General features: G+C 41.5%; 1 protein-coding gene and 1 long non-coding RNA gene across 2 annotated transcripts; both read right to left on the bottom strand.

The window, feature by feature from the left end:
• Positions 1 to 367: 367 nt before the first annotated feature.
• LOC121973087 (auxin-responsive protein SAUR67-like) lies at positions 368 to 1,019 on the bottom strand. The gene has a single exon (XM_042524675.1). The coding sequence runs from the start codon at positions 1,017 to 1,019 to the stop codon at positions 519 to 521; it is 501 nt and encodes a 166-aa protein (XP_042380609.1). The 3' UTR covers positions 368 to 518.
• A 6,279-nt stretch (positions 1,020 to 7,298) lies between these two features.
• On the bottom strand, positions 7,299 to 18,578 carry LOC121973086. The gene is made up of 3 exons (XR_006109376.1): positions 18,516 to 18,578; positions 7,833 to 7,889; positions 7,299 to 7,434 (listed from the first exon to the last, which is right to left on the bottom strand). It is a non-coding gene; the product is annotated as an uncharacterized LOC121973086 (long non-coding RNA).
• Positions 18,579 to 19,231: the final 653 nt, after the last annotated feature.

Raw genomic sequence — 19,231 nt, 5'->3', positions numbered from 1 at the left:
AGTTTTTCACTACTAGGGACTGCATGCAAAGTTTTATTTATCAATGGGGAGTGCATGTAAAATTACCCATGAAAAATATGATGGATCATTAATTATTATTATTTATTTTTAAAAATAAGTGTCCTTTTAACTTTTCCCCCAAGTATCAAAATTTGGTCTATTTACATAATCTGTACTAAAAGCATAAAGTGAAATCCTAATTTTTTAAACTTTTGTAGTTTGATATTAAAATTTAATAATTGTAAGGGTAAAATGAAATCATCCCAAATACTTAACCAATTCCATTTCCGTAACGTACGAGTCGGGCAAAGAACATTATTCAATTAGAATTGTGGAAGAATAAACGTTAATTAATTGGGATATTTTTAAGTAGGATTTGATATTTGAGATTCGAGAATTACAAAATTTTAAAATCTTTTCATATGATTTCACCCCGTGATTTGCTTCCAAATCAGAACAAATTCCGAAACGCAAATCTTATCGGAGTATAGATCAACGCAATGCACGCGTCGCCGTCATCATCTGCACGCAGAATTCGGCCGACTCCCGCCGTGGCCGGAGCTCCCGGCCATGTCGTCCGCCTCGGCGGAGCAGTAGCACAGCGACCCCTCCTTCCTCTTCTCCACCACCTTGAGCACGCTCTCGAACGCCGCCACCTCGCAGGGGATCCGCAGCACCCCCTCCTGCCCGAACCCGAACTCCTCCTCCGCCTCCTGCAGCAGCGCCGCGAAGGCCCGGTGGCCCAGGTACTCCGTCGGGATCACGAACCGCCGCATCTCCTCCCCCACGCTCACCGCCAGGTACCCCTTCGGCACCGCCGCCTCCCCTGACGCCGCCGCCGCCGCCGGGTTCTCGGAGAAGGACAGCGTTCTCTTCAAGAACTTGTTGATGCCGCCGCCGCCGCTCCCGGCTGCGGCCCCGGTCTTCGGCGTCACCGCGAGCTTCTTCCACTTCCTGAGGACCTGCTGCAGCTTCACGATCTCCGCGATCTTGTTGCTGGCCTTCTTGGACGACTCCATGGCCGGCTCTGGAATTGGTTGGAGAAGCTGATCGAGCAGCTTGAGTATTTAAAGGGAGTTCGTTTCGGTTCGAGTCAAACAACCTTTTACCTTTTACCGTTTATTGAATCTCTCACTGCACAAAACTCGATCGATTCGCCTGCGCATTATACGTAACAGGTCATGATCTCCATGCACACATCGTACCGTACGTGATCCACGAGCTAGTCCTGATCACTCCCCTCGCATATGACCTTTCTTTAAGCATCAATCAGCACGCGACCACGTTGCCTGGATTATGATAACCCTACAGGACGTTGCTCTCTTCAGTAGTTTATTGGATTAGGGTTCTCGGAACAACGTGCATGGAAGGTGGGGAGATAGCAGAGTCCATGTGAAGCCCCCCGAATGCTCTTCTGCCCATAATCATTTTATCCAAGTTGAGCATCTCAAGATTCTAGTTTGTAGTTTTACTAGCTTCCAAGTTTTGAGAATCCAAAGCCCTCCGTCGTCAAGTTTCGATTTTTTGCCCTTGTTTAATCGAGATTGGTTCCTAGATGATTATAAAACAGAGTTAAATCTCTGACTGCTCGAATCTTGTAATTAAAACTGAACTTTGTTTACGTTCTTCAAAGCTGATTGATCAGTTAAAGTACTCCCTGATTGCTGCAGTTAACACTCATCAGTTACTTCAGTTGGGGACAATTTTTCCAACCCTATGACCGTCCTCTGGTCCCTCGGATTGACTCAATAATTAAAATAGAAGATCAAAAGAAATCAGATCTATTTTGCAGTCTTCTTGGATCATTAGCCAATATTCAGTCTTCCACTACTGCCAAGCAGTTTCCATGTGAGGAAGTAGGAAAAGAAACTAGCTAGTGCATGATGAAGCTCAAGTCCACCACATGACGAGGTCTAAAACTTTAGTTGGCAAATGATTGAAAATGTGGTGGTGTGGAGATGACATGTTTGACGCATGGTAATATAGAGATTATTCTTAAAATTTGAGGGGTTAATCTCTTAATTAACATATAAATATCGTAACTTAAAATTCAAATAAGGAAAGAAATTATAATAATAATAATTTATTAATTCTAATCTTGTAAATAAAAGAAACAGATTTTTTAAAGTAATTAGCTTAGTCATCTTAACTCAAATCAAGACGTGGATCAAGACTGCTGATGCGGATATTACTTGGGGGCAGAGAGGGAATAAGGAGAAAGAGGAAGGGCAGTTTAGTCTTTTTATTAAGTAGGATTTTCTTGTTAAAGGGACACTATTCATCGGGTTCAAGGGAAGGAGAGAGGGGACTCGTTTTTTGCTTGGGTCGCCGCCAACTCCTCTCCTTCACCCTCGTCGTCGACGCTCCTCTTCACGCCGGTCGCCGGTTGCTTCCCTCCTCTTCTTCCTCTGGTCACCATCTTCTCCTCTTCTTCCTACCTATGCGCCTCTCTCATGCTCTCCCGCCTTCGCCGCTGATGGAGGCTTCTGCGGGCCAGGCTCCGCCGCCACTGAGGGAGGAGAAGGCAGGGGGTTCTCTTTCGTCACTGGAGAGCTCACGCTCCTCTCCTCCGACACCGACATCACCTCTCTCCCCTTACGCACAGCGGCACAACATCCATCCCACTATTCCGGGGTCCACAACCGTCGTCGGCAGCCCCCTGTGTCGGCAATCTCCACAGGCCGCAACCCTCTGACCAGTTGCCTCCGCACACTGCAGCCGCCCTTACGCACTGTGACCAGCGGGCTTCGCTGCCACAGCGCGGCGCCGCTGCCCCCAGGGGTTGTTGATGCCTCCTCCAGTGAGTGCTGCTGCCCCCAGTGGGTGTCGTCTCCGCCTCCTGCAACCACTGCCGCTGCCTCCGGTAGTCGACATCCCCCTTCAGCAGCTGAAGCCGCTCGTACTGTTTGTTTACGTCAGTCTTCGAGCCGAGAGGGTGCTTGGCCGGTGAGCCGATGTGGTTCCGGGCGTTGAGCCGTGGTGCTCTGCTATTTGCACCATTATTATATTTGTGTGTTACTGGTATTATGCGGCCTACGTGCCGTGTGCTGGCCTGCAAGCCGTTATCGTATCCGGCCTGCGTGTCGTCTTCTTGGATCCTTGCTGCATTGGATTCCCTGTCGTTGCTTTCAGGTATGGCTCCTCAGTGGGCTCACATCCATCTATTCGTCAGGAGCGCGACGACTCGACCAACATCTCGATTAGCTCACCCATCCATCAGAGGGCGTCCCCCCGGGGCCAGGATATGTCATCATACCCGTCTTGTATTTATTGTATTATTCCATTGTTATTATCATTCGGCTACTTATATATCCGTGGGATTTGCCTCGAGCATCGGGGGGCCAGGGGACCGGGGCACCTCAGTCGCTGGCTACCGGTGACGTTGACCAGGATGACTCCTGACGACCTGGTCAACACAGAGGACAGCTCATCACCGGGTCATGGGGATGCAGTCAACCTTCCACACACGACACGCCGTCAGGTCCGTCTTCTTAGCTTCCCGACATGAACAAATTTGGCATCGTTTATGAGAACACACCTGATCTGGAACGTGAAGATGGATGACGCCGAAAAATTCTACCATACTCATGACTTAGATGGGTTTCAACGGGTATGTCGTATCCTCCTCACTCCACGGGTATTCGAGAGTTGAGAAATTGAGGCAGATCCTCTCCTGGTCGGCAGGTCAGTTTTTCAGTAATATTCTCTTTCAGTCTAGAATTTATCATAGTTCCCCGAGCAAGGTCTCCCGTGCCGATCGACTGGGTTTCTCTCATATCCGAGCCACAGGCTCGATGTCGAAGACCCCGTGCCGATCGGCCGAGCGTGTATTATCTGAGCCACGGACTCGATGTCGAAGACATCAAGCCGATCGACCGGGTGTGTATTATCCGAGCCACGGGCTCGATGTCGAAGACCTCATGCCGATTAGCCGGGTTTGAGTTATAATTGAAGGTCGTCGAGCGGCAACGTTAAACTCTAGAGTCGAACCGGGGACTATAAACCCCCCGGCCTGAAGACTGTCGAGCGGCGATGTTAAACTCTAGAGTCGAACCGGCGACTATAAACCCCCCGGCCTGAATACCGTCGAGCGGCGACGTTAAACTCTATAGTCAAACCGGCGACTATAGACCCCCCGGCCTGAAGACCGTCGAGCAACGATGTTAAACTCTAGAGTCGAACCGACGACTATAAATCCCCTGGCCTGAAGACCGTCGAGCGGCGACGTTAAACCCCCGTGTTCACGGACTACTTCATCGGATATTCTTTCTCCCCCATTCGGGGTCGAGCTTATCAGAGCATCTATCTCCCCCGTTCGGGGTTGAGCAGCCTTCATTGGTCTCGAACTAGCTTCAGATATATTTTATCTCCCCCGTTCGGGGTCGAGTGTCTTCACTGGTCTCGGACCAGCCACTACAACAAAAACCTTCATAGACATCGATTTTCCACCGGTGTCTATTTCATTTTCGACCGATGTCTATGAAGCCGATGTTAAAAGTCTGCCATTTTAGACATCGGGTTAAAACCGATGTAGTATCACTTAACGACACCGGTCTTCGAATCGGTTATTAACCGGTGTAGTATCACTTAACGACACCGTTTCATTAACGGTGTAAAACCGATGTAATATTATATGTTAATAACACCAGTTTTGGCAGCGGTAAATGACCGATGTAATATTAGTTAATAACATCGGTTTTGCAGCGGTGGAAAACCGATGTAATATGTATATTTTTTACAGCACAAATTTGATTTCCGAAACAATGAAAAACCGACAATAACAAAAAAAAACATAAATATTCATAAATTATACAAATATTCTTCATTCAATAATATCCATAAAATACACAAATATTCACAAATTATATAAATAATCTTCTTACAACAATATCCATAAAATACCCAAACATTCTTTTTACATCAAAAGTTAGCTAATAGATATCAAAATCAAGGTAGAACATTCTTTTAACACATCAAGGTAGAACCGCACTTCAAATGTAATCTAGCATGCATTCAGCCCACTCGAACCGCACTTCGTCAATTTCAACTCTGGAGTACTTGAGATTTGTAAACTGTAAAAACACATAAATCCACCATATGTCAAATAACTAAAACAAATGTGTATATGCATCAAATAAAATAGAATACTGAGTTTTTAAAGGCTGTTGTGGAAGATAACGAATATAACATAGAATCTAAAACTTTCATATATGACACTTAGTATATGCTGCTTAGAATATAACATAGATAATTTGCTCCTTCTAATTCAAGTGTACATATTGATAAGAACCGACAGCATCATACAATAAATTACTAGGCATGATAATGGTTGAACAAAGAAATATGACTATACAACAAATCCAGTGAAGGAAGCATAGAAGAACAAAGCTACCTCTGATGAAGAGATCTACTATTTATTGTACTACCTCTGATGTCATCTTGGTATCCTGAATATCCTGCACTAAACCCCCTATTTTCTATGATTTCTGCTACCAACCAGAAGAACTTCATTGTGATTTCTGTGATTTATTGTACTATTTATTGTACTACCTCTGATGTCATCTTGTTCCCTCTATTGACAAGACCATCAGTAGCAGTCTGCGAAGAACTTCATTGTAACAGGCTATCGCTTCTGCATAATTTCCCTGGTGTAATACAAGAGAACTATCAATTTCCAACTAGGGGCAAAGACAGCAAAGAAGATGATAGACAAATTATATGACTTTCTTCCATTAAATGAGGCAATATGCAGTAACTCTCAAACTAGCAATGAAAAAGGCAGATATAGTACTCTACCTATTGCTTGTATATAATAGTCAAGTTGTTGAAGGACGTAGATATCCCTGTTGTAACTGCTAAAGTTGCCTTATAGAATGATGCAGCAACACTCATCATGTTGCTGCATGAAGAGAAGTTTCATTTAGAAACAAAAATAAAGTATCCGCACAGTTGTCATCAAACATTTCTAAAGCTTACCAATCCATGTATATGTTGCCAAGGCTTGACAATGCTTGTGGATGGTTAGGTTGTAAAGCAAAGGATGACTTGGGAAAAATTATTAAAATGAAGTTATTCAACAAGGAAAAAATGAAGATTTATTCATGGAAAGCTTACAGTAGACAATAAGTAACTTATTTGTAGAAAGTGGTAGAACAAATAATGAAGTGTGCAAAATGGATTTATTGATAGAAAGCTTACCAGCCCAAAATGGTGGAACTCCACACAGTAAGATATAGAGTATAACTCCAGCACTCCATATATATATCAATTTCTGGTCCATAATTCCGTTTTAAAACTTCTGGAGCCATGTAATAAGGGCTTCCAATTATCTCAGAAAATCTTTCACCTAGAATTGGGGTAAAAAGAGAAAAAAAAAAATAAGTAGAGCACGCCCTTATAGTAAAACTAAACTTCAAGTTATGTTATTGAATGGAAGTGATCATTAATGAGACTCAACAAAAATGAAGATCATTAATATGCATTCATATGGTAACTAATCATTCTAACTTCATTAACCAGGAGAACTTTAAGACTAAAATAAATAGATGAATACAGTAAAAATAAAACTCTCCCTCAACTCCACTGAACAAAAATTGCTTCTTGTTCAAGCAGTGTCATTGCCAATAGTTCACTCCATTCATAACATTATGAACTTAATCTTCTCATTCCAGACACTCAGAGATCAAAATATTCAAATTAGACATGAAAACAATCTCAATAAGTGCATTGCCAATAGTTCTTAAAATATTACCAAGGAGGAGAAAATAAGGAAAACATTCTTACGAAGTGTTCTTTTGTTTGAGCAAACTAACTTAGCGAAATGCAAGGAACAAAATGTTAAGTAAACAATGAATTGTGAGATAAATTCTTTCCTTAGAACAACATTAACGGCAATACACGAACTATTTTAGAAGACAACACTAGCATAGATAGTTCCACGGCTGCACCACATTGTTAACAACACAAAATAATCAGATAAAGACAGTATCAGTGGAAGAAATGTTATGTTAATTATCTATTCTGAACCTAATCACAAGATTAAATCAATGTGCCCACATCCGTACCTACACAGAAACTTCAACTGGTCCAAGCCTTTCTAATTAGAAAGAAGACACTTCATCAAAGGGGGAAAAAATCAGCAAGCAGTAGAAGATGAGGATGATTTGGACTTGCGAAGCTCTTCTTGGCGATAAACAACCTGCATTACCAATGAATGAGTTTTAAGCATCTGAAAGTTATTTATTCCCTCTTTAACTTGTTAAATAGATATTAGATCAAAGTGCAAGTTGTTTGAATAAATCAACATTTGCGGACTTACCATCATCCTCAACCATAGGATGATAAGGTGTTTTAGGTTCAGTTATTTTCTGCCTCACTGGTTTATTGGCTTCAATTTTATACAAGTTGTCTTCATTCCATCTCACTTAAGGCCTACTAAAAGATATACATAATATGCAACTCTTAAGGTTTATATTATCCAACATGGAGAAATACATAAGTCAGTTTCAGGGAAAAAAAAAAGTGACACCTAACCATTTTTTTTTAAAAAAAAATCTACAGAATTTCTAAATTCTGAATCTAGTCATATGTAAAATCAATTTTTCTATGAATGATCACTTAATCAAATTCCTTCTAAAACAGACAAGCATCCTCTGTACAAATAAAAGAAAAGCTAAAAGGTCCTGAATTATGGAATTTGTGAATTTTCAGGCCAGTTGCAATAGCGTCAACTAATTTACGAAAACAATTTTTTGAAATTTTGTTTAAACAGACAACATCTAGCAAGGCCAAGACAAAAGAAAAGGTAAATATCACGCATTACTAGTACTAACCTCATTGTCCAAAATAACAGATCTTAGCTACCAGTGAAATTCCTGATTATGTTTTTCCTGTGTATAGAAATACACATGATAAAAGTGTTAACTTCGAACACAATTTAGCAGCAAAAAACTGAATATTTACAGATAGCACAAGCTTAAATTCTAAACCATTTGTTCAAGAATGCATATAGGGAGGTACAAATACAATGATGATTTCATCAGGGGGAAAAAAATTGAAGCACACTTCTCCAAAAAGAAATGGCAATACAATATATAGATAGCAGACAATAAATATAGATAGCAGACAATAAATAATCAAACAAAGTTCACAAACTTCTAGAGGTAAATTGGAACATACTAGTAACACAGAAATGAAGCATATTATAATTCAATTATAATCAATTTAAATATGTTTGATGGTGTTAGTCAATAGCTCCCCCGAATTATTTGATCTAGGACAACACCAACTTGTGCCACTATGGTAAATGCCAACATCCTCCGCATCTACACATCTGACGGGAGTAGAATGGAAGGTGTTGGGTTCGTCGGGCCGCGAAAACCGCTTTTTCGCGTCGCGGAAACCCCGAGTCACCCAAAGCCATGGATCTCGTGCAAAGATTCGTAAACAAAACATTTCGAAAAACCTTTTCTTGTACGAGTTTGTAAAAACTTTAGATCTACACTAAAGTTAAGATCATTACCCTTGTAGCGAAGCCCTTCGCGTTCCACGGATCTCTAGACCGTCAAGCGTCGGTCCTCTAGAAGTATCCACACGAACAATTCTTGATGGAGAAAACCTAAACAAAGGTGTGCTAGCACCTTGATAGGTCACGGCAAGGAAGAGGAGGGAGAGTAAGGAGAGAACACAAGGAAGAAGAAGGAGTTACACCACTTGAATGGAAAAATGAATTCCCACTACAACACAAAGTGGCCGGCCACTCTAAAAAAAACTCCCAAATTAATTGCATTAATTGCAATTAATATGAAGCCATTAAAGAGAATGGCTTTGTAACTTCCATGAGGTGGCACCCATGATGATGTGGAACATCATTATTGGTCCACCTAATGCCAACTCACCAATGAGGTGACAAAAGGTCAAGTCAAAATTGACCTTTGGTCTTCCTTCTCAAGTCAAGTCAAACTTGACTCAATCTCTACCATGGTTGATCTAATCTAACCATTTGATTCGAGCCAACTTAATATAATGAATCTAATTCATTAAATTAAATTGATTCAATGAATCAAAATCTAAATTAGACTCATTGAACACATGAATCAACTTGAGTCGAACTCAAGTTAGCCCAATTAGGATTACTCTTAATCCAATTTGATTCATCAAATGAATCTAATCCTCTTGGTTCATCATATGAACCTAATCTCCATCTAATTGTCCTAAGTGTGTGACCCTATAGGTTCTTGTAACGTTGGCAATACCCTAAACCCATTTAGGAGCATAAGTAATGAGCGGTATCTAGCAACACATCATTACTACCCAAGTTACAAGAATGTCGAGATCCGACATCACCTTGTGACTACTAATTGTGACTCCTCAAATTATATGAGACATTGTTCTTCTATCCTAGACATCTAGATTGATCAATATGAGGCATAGACCGTGTCATCCTCTAATCAATCTAAATCTTGAACTCCAAGTAGACTCACTCGATCAAATGAGCTCAACATCTAATGTTGACTCATTTGGGCATGACCATGCACTTAGTGGTCTCACTCTATCAAGAATACCGATGTCGCTCCCGTCATATGGGAGGGATATATCCCATCTACATCACTCACATCCCTCTACATAATTCGTTATATACCCAGTAATCGCCTTTATAGTCCACCCAGTTACGGGTGATGTTTGACGAAACCAAAGTACATAACTCCTTATGTAGGGATCCATGGTGACTTCAGGTCTAAGGACTAATAGTCATATTAATAGCCACATGAGAAAGTATATGACACTCATATAACGATCCATGATACTTTCTCATGACGGGTCATTCAGTATACATTCTCTAATGCATACCCATGTGTCAGCTTGATATCTCTATATCCATGACTTGTGAGATCAAGTCATCGAGCTGACCTACATGCTAGTCTTATTGTATTAACATTGTCCCTGAATGTTAATACTCGACTAGGAATGATTTAGAGTAGTGTTCCCTATATCATCTCACTATCGATTCAATCAATCGATTGATATAGGTAAGAACCTTCTACTCTAGGACGTTACTATACTTATTTTATCTGGCACTAATACAAATAAGCATAATAACCAAAAACCAAATGCCTTAATATATATATTCATGAATATGATATACATGAGTCCATACAATCATCAAATGATTGGCTCTAGGGCTCTAACTAACAATCTCCCACTAGCACTAGTGCCAATCAGTATAAGCTCTAAGGCCTAATGACCTAGTGTGACCATCATGCTTCCTCTGTGCCAAAGCCTTGGTCAGGGGATCTGCGATGTTAGCCTCTGTAGGTACTCTGCAAATCTTCACATCTCCTCTATCGATAATCTCTCGAATGAGATGGAAGCGCCGTAGTATGTGCTTGGTCCGCTGGTGTGAGCGAGGCCTGTGCTATAGCTCCATTGTTGTCACAATAGAGCGCAATGGGGTCAGCAATGCTGGGAACCACCCCAAGTTCAGAGATGAACTTGCGGATCCAAACTGCCTCCTTTGCTGGTTCTGATGCTGCAATGTACTCGGCTTATGTTGTAGAATCAACCACTGTATCCTGCTTCGAACTCTTCCAGCTGACAGCGCCACCATTAATGTAAAATACGAACCCCGACTGCGATCTATAGTCATCCTGGTCGGTCTGGAAGCTAGCATCACTGTAACCCTTTACAGCTAGCTCATCATTGCCTCCATATATCAAGAAATATTCTTTAGTCCTTCTTAAGTACTTAAGAATATTCTTGACCACTATCCAGTGACTTTCACCTGGATCTGACTGGTATCTGCTCGTCATGCTCAAAGCATACGAGACATCAGGTCGAGTACATAGCATGGCGTACATGATCGATCCTATGGCTGAGGCATAAGGGATCTGATCCATGCGGTCTCTCTCCTCTCTAGAAGAGGGACTTTGAGTCTTCGAAAGACTCACGCCATGTGACATCGGCAGAAATCCCTTCTTGGAGTTCTGTATGGCAAACCAAAGGAGTACCTTGTCAATGTATGTACTCTGACTTAGGCCAAGCAATCTCTTAGATCTATCTCTATAGATCTGTATCCCTAGAATGCGGGATGCCTCACCTAAGTCCTTCATTGAGAAGCAACTCCCTAGCCAGGTCTTGACAGACTGAAGCATAGGGATGTCCTTCCCAATGAGTAGTATGTCATCCACATACAATATGAGGAAGACAACTATATCCCTTACAACCTTCTTGTAGACACAAGGTTCATCTTCGCTTGATGAAACCAAACTGTTTGATTGCATCATCGAATCGAAGATTCCACCCAGAAGCTTGCTTTAGTCCATAAATGGACCTATGCGGCTTACTAGTATTTTGTGGATCTACAAAACCCTCGGTTGTGTCATGTACACATCCTCGAGTAGGTTTCCATTCGAAACGCGGTTTTGACATCCATCCGCCATATCTCATAGTCATGGTAGGTTGCATAGCAAGCATGATCCGAATGGACTTAAACATCGCCATCGGAGAAAAGGTTTCATCATAGTCAATACCATGAATCTTGAAACCTTTAGCTACCAAGCGACCCTTATAGATAAGTCCATCCATGTCACTTTCTCTTAAAGACCCACTTGCACCCTATGAGTTTTACCCCTTCGTGGATCAACCAAAGTCCATACTTGGTTGGTGTACATGGATTCCATCTCGGATCTCATGGCTTAGCCATTTCTCGAATCTGGTCTCATCACAGCTTCCGATAGGTGGTAGGCTCATCCTCTATAAGCACAATGTCATCATGGTCGACAAGAGAAATGAGTATCTCTCAGGCTGACGACGTACCCTATCAGACCTGGGAAGAGGTATATCTACTTGAACCGGTTGTTGTTCCTCAACTCCTTGTGGAACAACATCATCCACAACACTTTGTGGTTCCAGTTCAATTTCCATCGAAGCATCAGTGCTATTGTTCGCATCTTGAACTTCTTCAAGATCGAACGCGCTCCCACTAGTCTTTCTAGAAACAAAATCCCTTTCTAGAAAGACCCCAGTCTTTGCCACAACTACCTTGTGCTGACTGGGAATGCAGAAGTAATATCCCTTAGTTTCCTTAGGATATCCAATGAAATAGCACTTGTCGGATTTGGGTCCTAATTTGTCTAAGACTTGACGTCGTACGTAAGCCTCACAGCCCCAAATCCTCATGAAAGACACCTGGGCATCTCTCCCAGTCCATATCTTATATAGTGTCTTTATCACGGCCTTGGATGGAACTCGGTTGAGAATGAAAGCTGCCGTGTCTAGAGCATATCCCCATAGATATGTCGGAAGATCTGTGTGACTCATCATAGATCGTACCATATCTAATAAGGTACGATTCCTCCTTTCGGATACACCATTCCACTGTGGTGTTCCAGGAGGAGTGAGTTGAGATAAAATCCCACACTCAGCTAAGTAGTCACGAAACTCATGGCTTAAGTATTCACCACCTCGATCTGATCGAAGTACTTTAATACTCTTGCCAAGCTGGTTCTGTACTTCATTCTTGAATTCTTTGAACTTTTCAAAGGATTCAGATTTATGTGTCATCACTTACACATAACCATATCTACTGAAGTCATCAGTAAATGTGATTAAGTATCTACAACCGCCTCTAGCAGCAACATTGAAAGGGCCACATACATCACTATGTATGAGTCCTAACAAATCAGTTGCTCTCTCGCTATGCCCACTAAAGGGGGTCTTGGTCATCTTGCCTCGTAGGCATGACTCGCATATCTCATATGATTCAAAATCAAATGAGTCCAACAAACCATCCTTATGGAGCTGGGATAAGCGCTTGTCATTTATATGACCTAAGCGACAGTGCCAGAGATAGGTGTGGTTCATATCGTTCGATTTGAACCTCTTGGTATTAATGTTATAGATAGGGCTCTCAAGGTCTAGAATATAGAGTCCGTTCATCAGAGGTGCACTACAATAGAACATATCGTTTAAATAGACAGAACAACATTTGTTCTTTATTATAAACGAGAATCCTTTCTTGTCCAAACAAGAAACTGATATAATGTTCTTAGTCAATGCAGGCACATAACAACAATCGTCTAACTCTAGTATAAGCCCAGAGGGCAGAGATAGAAAATAAGTCCCTACAGCAACAGCAGCAACCCGTGCTCCATTGCCTACTCGTAGGTCTATCTCGCCCTTTGTCAATGCTCTGCTATTTCTCAGTGCTTGTACATTAGTACAAATGTGCGAAGCACATCCGATATCTAATACCCACGACGAAGAAATAGAGAGGTTGACTTCTATAACATTTATACCTGAAGTAGAAATCTTATTTCTCTTCTTCTTAAGATCTTCCAGGTATCCTGTGAAGTTCCTCTTCCAGTGCCCTGCTTGTCCTTGATATAGTTGATGAAGGTGTGCAACCATGTCATAAGCACCCATCAACTCATGTTGCTTCTGACCCTCAGAGTTCATGGTCGCGAGCATAAGATAGGACACATCTAATGCGTCATCTTGATGTTTCTTGTAAGCATCCCGGTCAGCTCGCGTGGCAGTGGCAGGAGGAGCCTCCAGAATGGGCTACTCCAGAATGTACAGTTTACGTTCCTGAGTGAGAACTATTCTCAGGTTCCTGTACCAGTTCAGGAAATTTGCTCCGTTGAGCTTGTCCTTCTTAAGGACAGAACGCAGGGAGAAAAAATTCGTATTCGACGTCATGGTTATCTACAACAGAAAATTTGCAGAAATAAATATCATATTCTTTAAAAATCATTTAATTAGGCCTTTAATTAAATGATGCTCCCACTGAATTCTATAATTCTTGTGGGACAAGATCCACATTATACTAACCCTTGAGTTAGCTTTGGCTAATACGCCCAAGACTTAGTATGATCGGTAGGTAACGATTATCAATTACATCTCTATGCAACTCTTGTTTATAGAATCAATATCCGCATTTATATTAAAACTCGAGTTAGCTTTGGCTAATACGCCCGAGAGTTAATATAAACGTGATCTTGTCCTACCTTTCCAACTATTGGAAGAATGCCTATAGTTGACTCGATCCAACCGAGTAACTAGGAATACTCAATCTAATTGAGTTTGTATTCACCCATGCATTGATAGGCGGGACCAAGATTGTCCCTCCGTACCCTACCAAGATAATATGTATTGCTCTGCTTTGGCAGATTCAACAATACATGTGATCGAGGTAGTGATAGGTATCACGGCACGGTTAGGCATTAGAGTTGAGTCGATTGAGATCTAATCTAATCGAAAAGGATGCATCTTGTGCACGACTTAGATCTAATCTAATCGCAAGGGTGCATCATGTGCACGACTTAGATCTAATCTAATCGTAAGACACTAATTAATTAACTACTTATTAAATATGCATCACATACACAAGCAATTAATTAATCTATTTGTGATTTAGTCATGGCCCTACTACGATCTTCTCAAGCCAATGAGAAGATCGATTGGTCAACCTAGGGTCAACAGCTTCTCCAAGCTCCTCCCTTTGACCACCTTGTGTTGCTCGTGCCCGCCTCGGAACTCCGTCTCGTGTGGACCCTCCATCGCTCCAATTTGTACATTACAATTTGAAACTCGAGTTACATTCGAGTCTAAATCTAATTTACAACAAGAATATAAGAGAAGACACGACGCGCAGGTCGCGAATATAATACAACACTCGCAAACACATAACGGCACGCAGGCCGTATTATGAATTACAACACAACCAATCATATTGGGTTTTTGGGCCATGACTATCACAAAATTAATATATAATTCAAAATTATATATTTTCATAATTTTCTATAATTTTAAAAATAATTTTTACAATTTTTACGAGTAAAATTTCCCGGCGGTCCCGTTTAGCGGTTTCGGGCGCAATCGCGGAACGGATCCCCTTGCGGGGCCAGGGGCAGCGCCCCTACCCGCGATCTAACCATCGCGAGGGTTCCTTTGCGATCCAACAGCGCCCAAACTCGCTGTCCCAAAATGATTTGGGCCGAGACATTGCCGTTTCGGAAAAAATCTTCCCGGCGGGTTCGTTTTTAGCGATTTCGGGTGCAATCGCGAAGCAAATTCCCTTGCGGGGTTAGGGGCAATGCCTCTACCCACGATCTAACCATCTTGAGTTGCTCCTTTGCGATCTAATGGCACCCGACCCCGCTGTCCCAAACGGATTTGGGGCAAAACGAAGCCGTTTAGCGAACAACTGCTGAGACACTTGTGCTTCGCTTCTACGGAAAAATTACTCATAAAAACTCTAAAAACTCAATTTTTACAGAAAATTACAGAAGGTATATTTTTCATAAAAATACAAACAAACTCATACAAGTCTTTGCACGTGGCTCTGATACCACTGTTGGGTTCGTCGGGCCGCGAAAACCGCTTTTTCGCGTCGCGGAAACCCCGAGTCACCCAAAGCCATGGATCTCGTGCAAAGATTCGTAAACAAAACTTTTCGAAAAACTTTTTCTTGTACGAGTTTGTAAAAACTTTAGATCTACACTAAAGTTAAGATCATTACCCTTGTAGCGAAGCCCTTCGCGTTCCCGCTCGTCCAAGAAGTTGTCGGATCTCTAGACCGTCAAGCGTCGGTCCTCTAGAAGTATCCACACGAACAATTCTTGATGGAGAAAACCTAAACAAAGGTGTGCTAGCACCTTGATAGGTCACGGCAAGGAAGAGGAGGGAGAGCAAGGAGAGAACACAAGGAAGAAGAAGGAGTTACACCACATGAATGGAAAAATGAATTCCCACACAAACACAAAGTGGCCGGCCACTCTCAAAAACTCCCAAATTAATTGCATTAATTGCAATTAATATGAAGCCATTAAAGAGAATGACTTTGTAACTTCCATGAGGTGGCACCCATGATGATGTGGAACATCATTATTGGTCCACCTAATGCCAACTCACCAATGAGGTGGCAAAAGGTCAAGTCAAAATTGACCTTTGGTCTTCCTTCTCAAGTCAAGTCAAACTTGACTCAATCTCTACCATGGTTGATCTAATCTAACCATTTGATTCGAGCCAACTTAATATAATGAATCTAATTCATTAAATTAAATTGATTCAATGAATCAAAATCTAAATTAGACTCATTGAACACATGAATCAACTTGAGTCGAACTCAAGTTAGCCCAATTAGGATTACTCTTAATCCAATTTGATTCATCAAATGAATCTAATCCTCTTGGTTCATCATATGAACCTAATCTCCATCTAATTGTCCTAAGTGTGTGACCCTATAGGTTCTTGTAACGTTGGCAATGCCCTAAACCCATTTAGGAGCATAAGTAATGAGTGGTATCTAGCAACACATCATTACTACCCAAGTTACAAGAATGTCGAGATCCGACATCACCTTGTGACTACTAATTGTGACTCCTCACAATATATGAGACATTGTCCTTCTATCCTAGACATCTAGATTGATCAATATGAGGCATAGACCGTGTCATCCTCTAATCAATCTAAATCTTGAACTCCAAGTAGACTCACTCGATCAAATGAGCTCAACATCTAATGTTGACTCATTTGGGCATGGCCATGCACTTAGTGGTCTCACTCTATCAAGAATACCGATGTCGCTCCCGTCATATGGGAGGGATAGATCCCATCTACATCACTCACATCCCTCTACATAATTCGTTATATACCCAGTAATCGCCTTTATAGTCCACCCAGTTATGGGTGACGTTTGACGAAACCAAAGTACATAACTCCTTATGTAGGGATCCATGGTGACTTCAGGTCTAAGGACTAATAGTCATACTAATAGCCACATGAGAAAGTATATGACACTCATATAACGATCCATGATACTTTATCATGGCGGGTCATTCAGTATACATTCTCTAATGCATACCCATGTGTCAGCTTGATATCTCTATATCCATGACTTGTGAGATCAAGTCATCGAGCTGACCTACATGCTAGTCTTATTGTATTAACATTGTCCCTGAATGTTAATACTCGACTAGGAATGATTTAGAGTAGTGTTCCCTATATCATCTCACTATCGATTCAACCAATCGATTGATATAGGTAAGAACCTTCTACTCTAGGACGTTACTATACTTATTTTATCTGGCACTAATACAAATAAGCATAATAACCAAAAACCAAATGTCTTAATATATATATTCATGAATATGATATACATGAGTCCATACAATCATCAAATGATTGACTCTAGGGCTCTAACTAACAGAAGGGGCTCCCAAAATCTGAGCATTCACTAGCTTTAACTCAGAGCAAACAATATGAAGGCACATAATAGTGAAGACCTTGTCAGAACTATTCTAAATGACCTTGACAATTGAAGTGATTTATAAAATACTACAGTCAACTCAAAAATCTTAAGTCAACCAATGTGAGTAACTATCCCAATGTCTTATCTTAATTGGAAGAGATCGCCGATTACATCATGAACCACAAACCAAACTCAAACTATTGCAGCACGCAAAGTGTAGTTCTTTCCTTTCAATTTCTTCATAGTAATAGTAATGGACACAACGGGGCTTGAAAGATCAGTAATAGGAGACATTAAGGAGGTAGTCAAAGAGTTTGACTTTTTACCATGTATCAGTAAGGTTCACATCATAGATTAACCTCATATCAGTAAGGTTCAATCCAGTTATCAGTCACATAACATCTATGCATACACTAATATATTTTGGTTAACCATGGATATACTTGCACTTCCAATCCTCTGGATAAAGTTAGCTTCTTTCAATGGCGAGTTAGTAGTTGCACAATATGCAAATAAATCAAACTAAATTAATATAACAAATCTCTTGAACACTTCCATGGTTTGTGTAATCACATAACTGAGTAACAAACACTCTTCATGGTTTACTATACAACTTACGAAGAAGACTTAATGAGAGTTCCTTCAAGAAAAACTGGATAGAAGTGGGATCAAACAGGTTTCAATACTCTTCATTTCAAAGATGCTATAACTAGATTGAATGCACAGGCAAATAAGTAAAATACAGATTACAAGCAAGAAATCAGCATTATCTCTTTATGAATTAGAACTAATTACTTCTTTATAGTCGTCCATAACACATTTCTAGGAAGGTACTAAAAACAACAATAAAACCCCCCTAATCTTTGGATTAAAAATTAAAAAAAAGGAAGTGTGACTAAGTATAGGAAGCCATAATGCTAATAGATTAAACGAGCTTCAACTGAAGGAATACAAGACCAATTAAGCAAGAAAGTTCACGCCTTTTAGAATTATCCACGGATGAAAGAGAATTAATCCATGGGTTTAAAAAGAAACAATTTTTTTGATTCCATATGAGGCACAAACACGAAGAACCAGCCAAACCAGAAATCTACCCAGATTAATTTGGCCATTTTGTTTCTTGCCAAAAAAATAAAAATAAAATAATCAACCAAATAACTTTGTTCCAGCACATGAATCCAAACAAAACCTAACCATTAGTGATTCCCTAAGGAAACAGAAGACAATTAGGCAAGAATCCAATTAAGAAAAGAGGGGAAATTACCAGAGCGACGATGAAGATTCAACGCAGGACCAGGATGGCTTGCTGCTGGATGGTAATGGTGGTACTATTTTTTCCCAACCAGGATTTGGACCGCGGCGCTTCTGCTAGGGCTCGCGGAGAGGGTCGTGGCTCGCGGCGAGGAAGGTGTCTGGCCGCTGCTGCTTGGGCTTGCGGTGAGGAGACTGCTCGCGGAGAGGAATAGGGTTCGCGGAGAGCTCCAGCTCGCGGATGCTCGCGGCGAGGAAGGTGCGGTGGCTCGCGGCGAGGAAGGTGGCTGGTCGCGAAGAGGAGCTCGCTTATGGAGAGGGCGGTGGCTCGCGGAGAGGAGCTCGCTCGCGGAGAGGAGCTCGCTCGCGGAGAGGAAGGTGGCTAGGGCTCGCGGAGAGGAGCTCGCTCGCGGGCGGTGCTTTTTTTGATGCGACGCGGCTTTTTTTTTTCTTCTTCCGCGGACTGGACCAACAAAAAAAACAAGCGAGACTGCGAGCAACGTGGCCGAGGTTTCAAAACGTGGACGGAGAAGCAAGGGCGTCGATCTAGGAAGGAGAAGAGGCAGATGAGGTTGAGAGAGATGGTCGGAGGTTTAGGTTTAGGTTTAGACGAGAGAGATGGTCGCGTGAGGAAGGGGCGCGATATAGATTTAGGTTGGGAGGGAACTTCACAGTGTTGCAAATTTTGGCTGTGGGAATATTAAAATATTTTATTTTGGTTCATTAACA

This window comes from Zingiber officinale, chromosome 4A, assembly GCF_018446385.1.
Source record: "Zingiber officinale cultivar Zhangliang chromosome 4A, Zo_v1.1, whole genome shotgun sequence".
Classification (NCBI taxonomy): Eukaryota; Viridiplantae; Streptophyta; class Magnoliopsida; order Zingiberales; family Zingiberaceae; genus Zingiber; species Zingiber officinale.
Note: the sequence above shows the minus strand (reverse complement) of the source record. Positions and strands in the feature narration are given on the sequence as shown.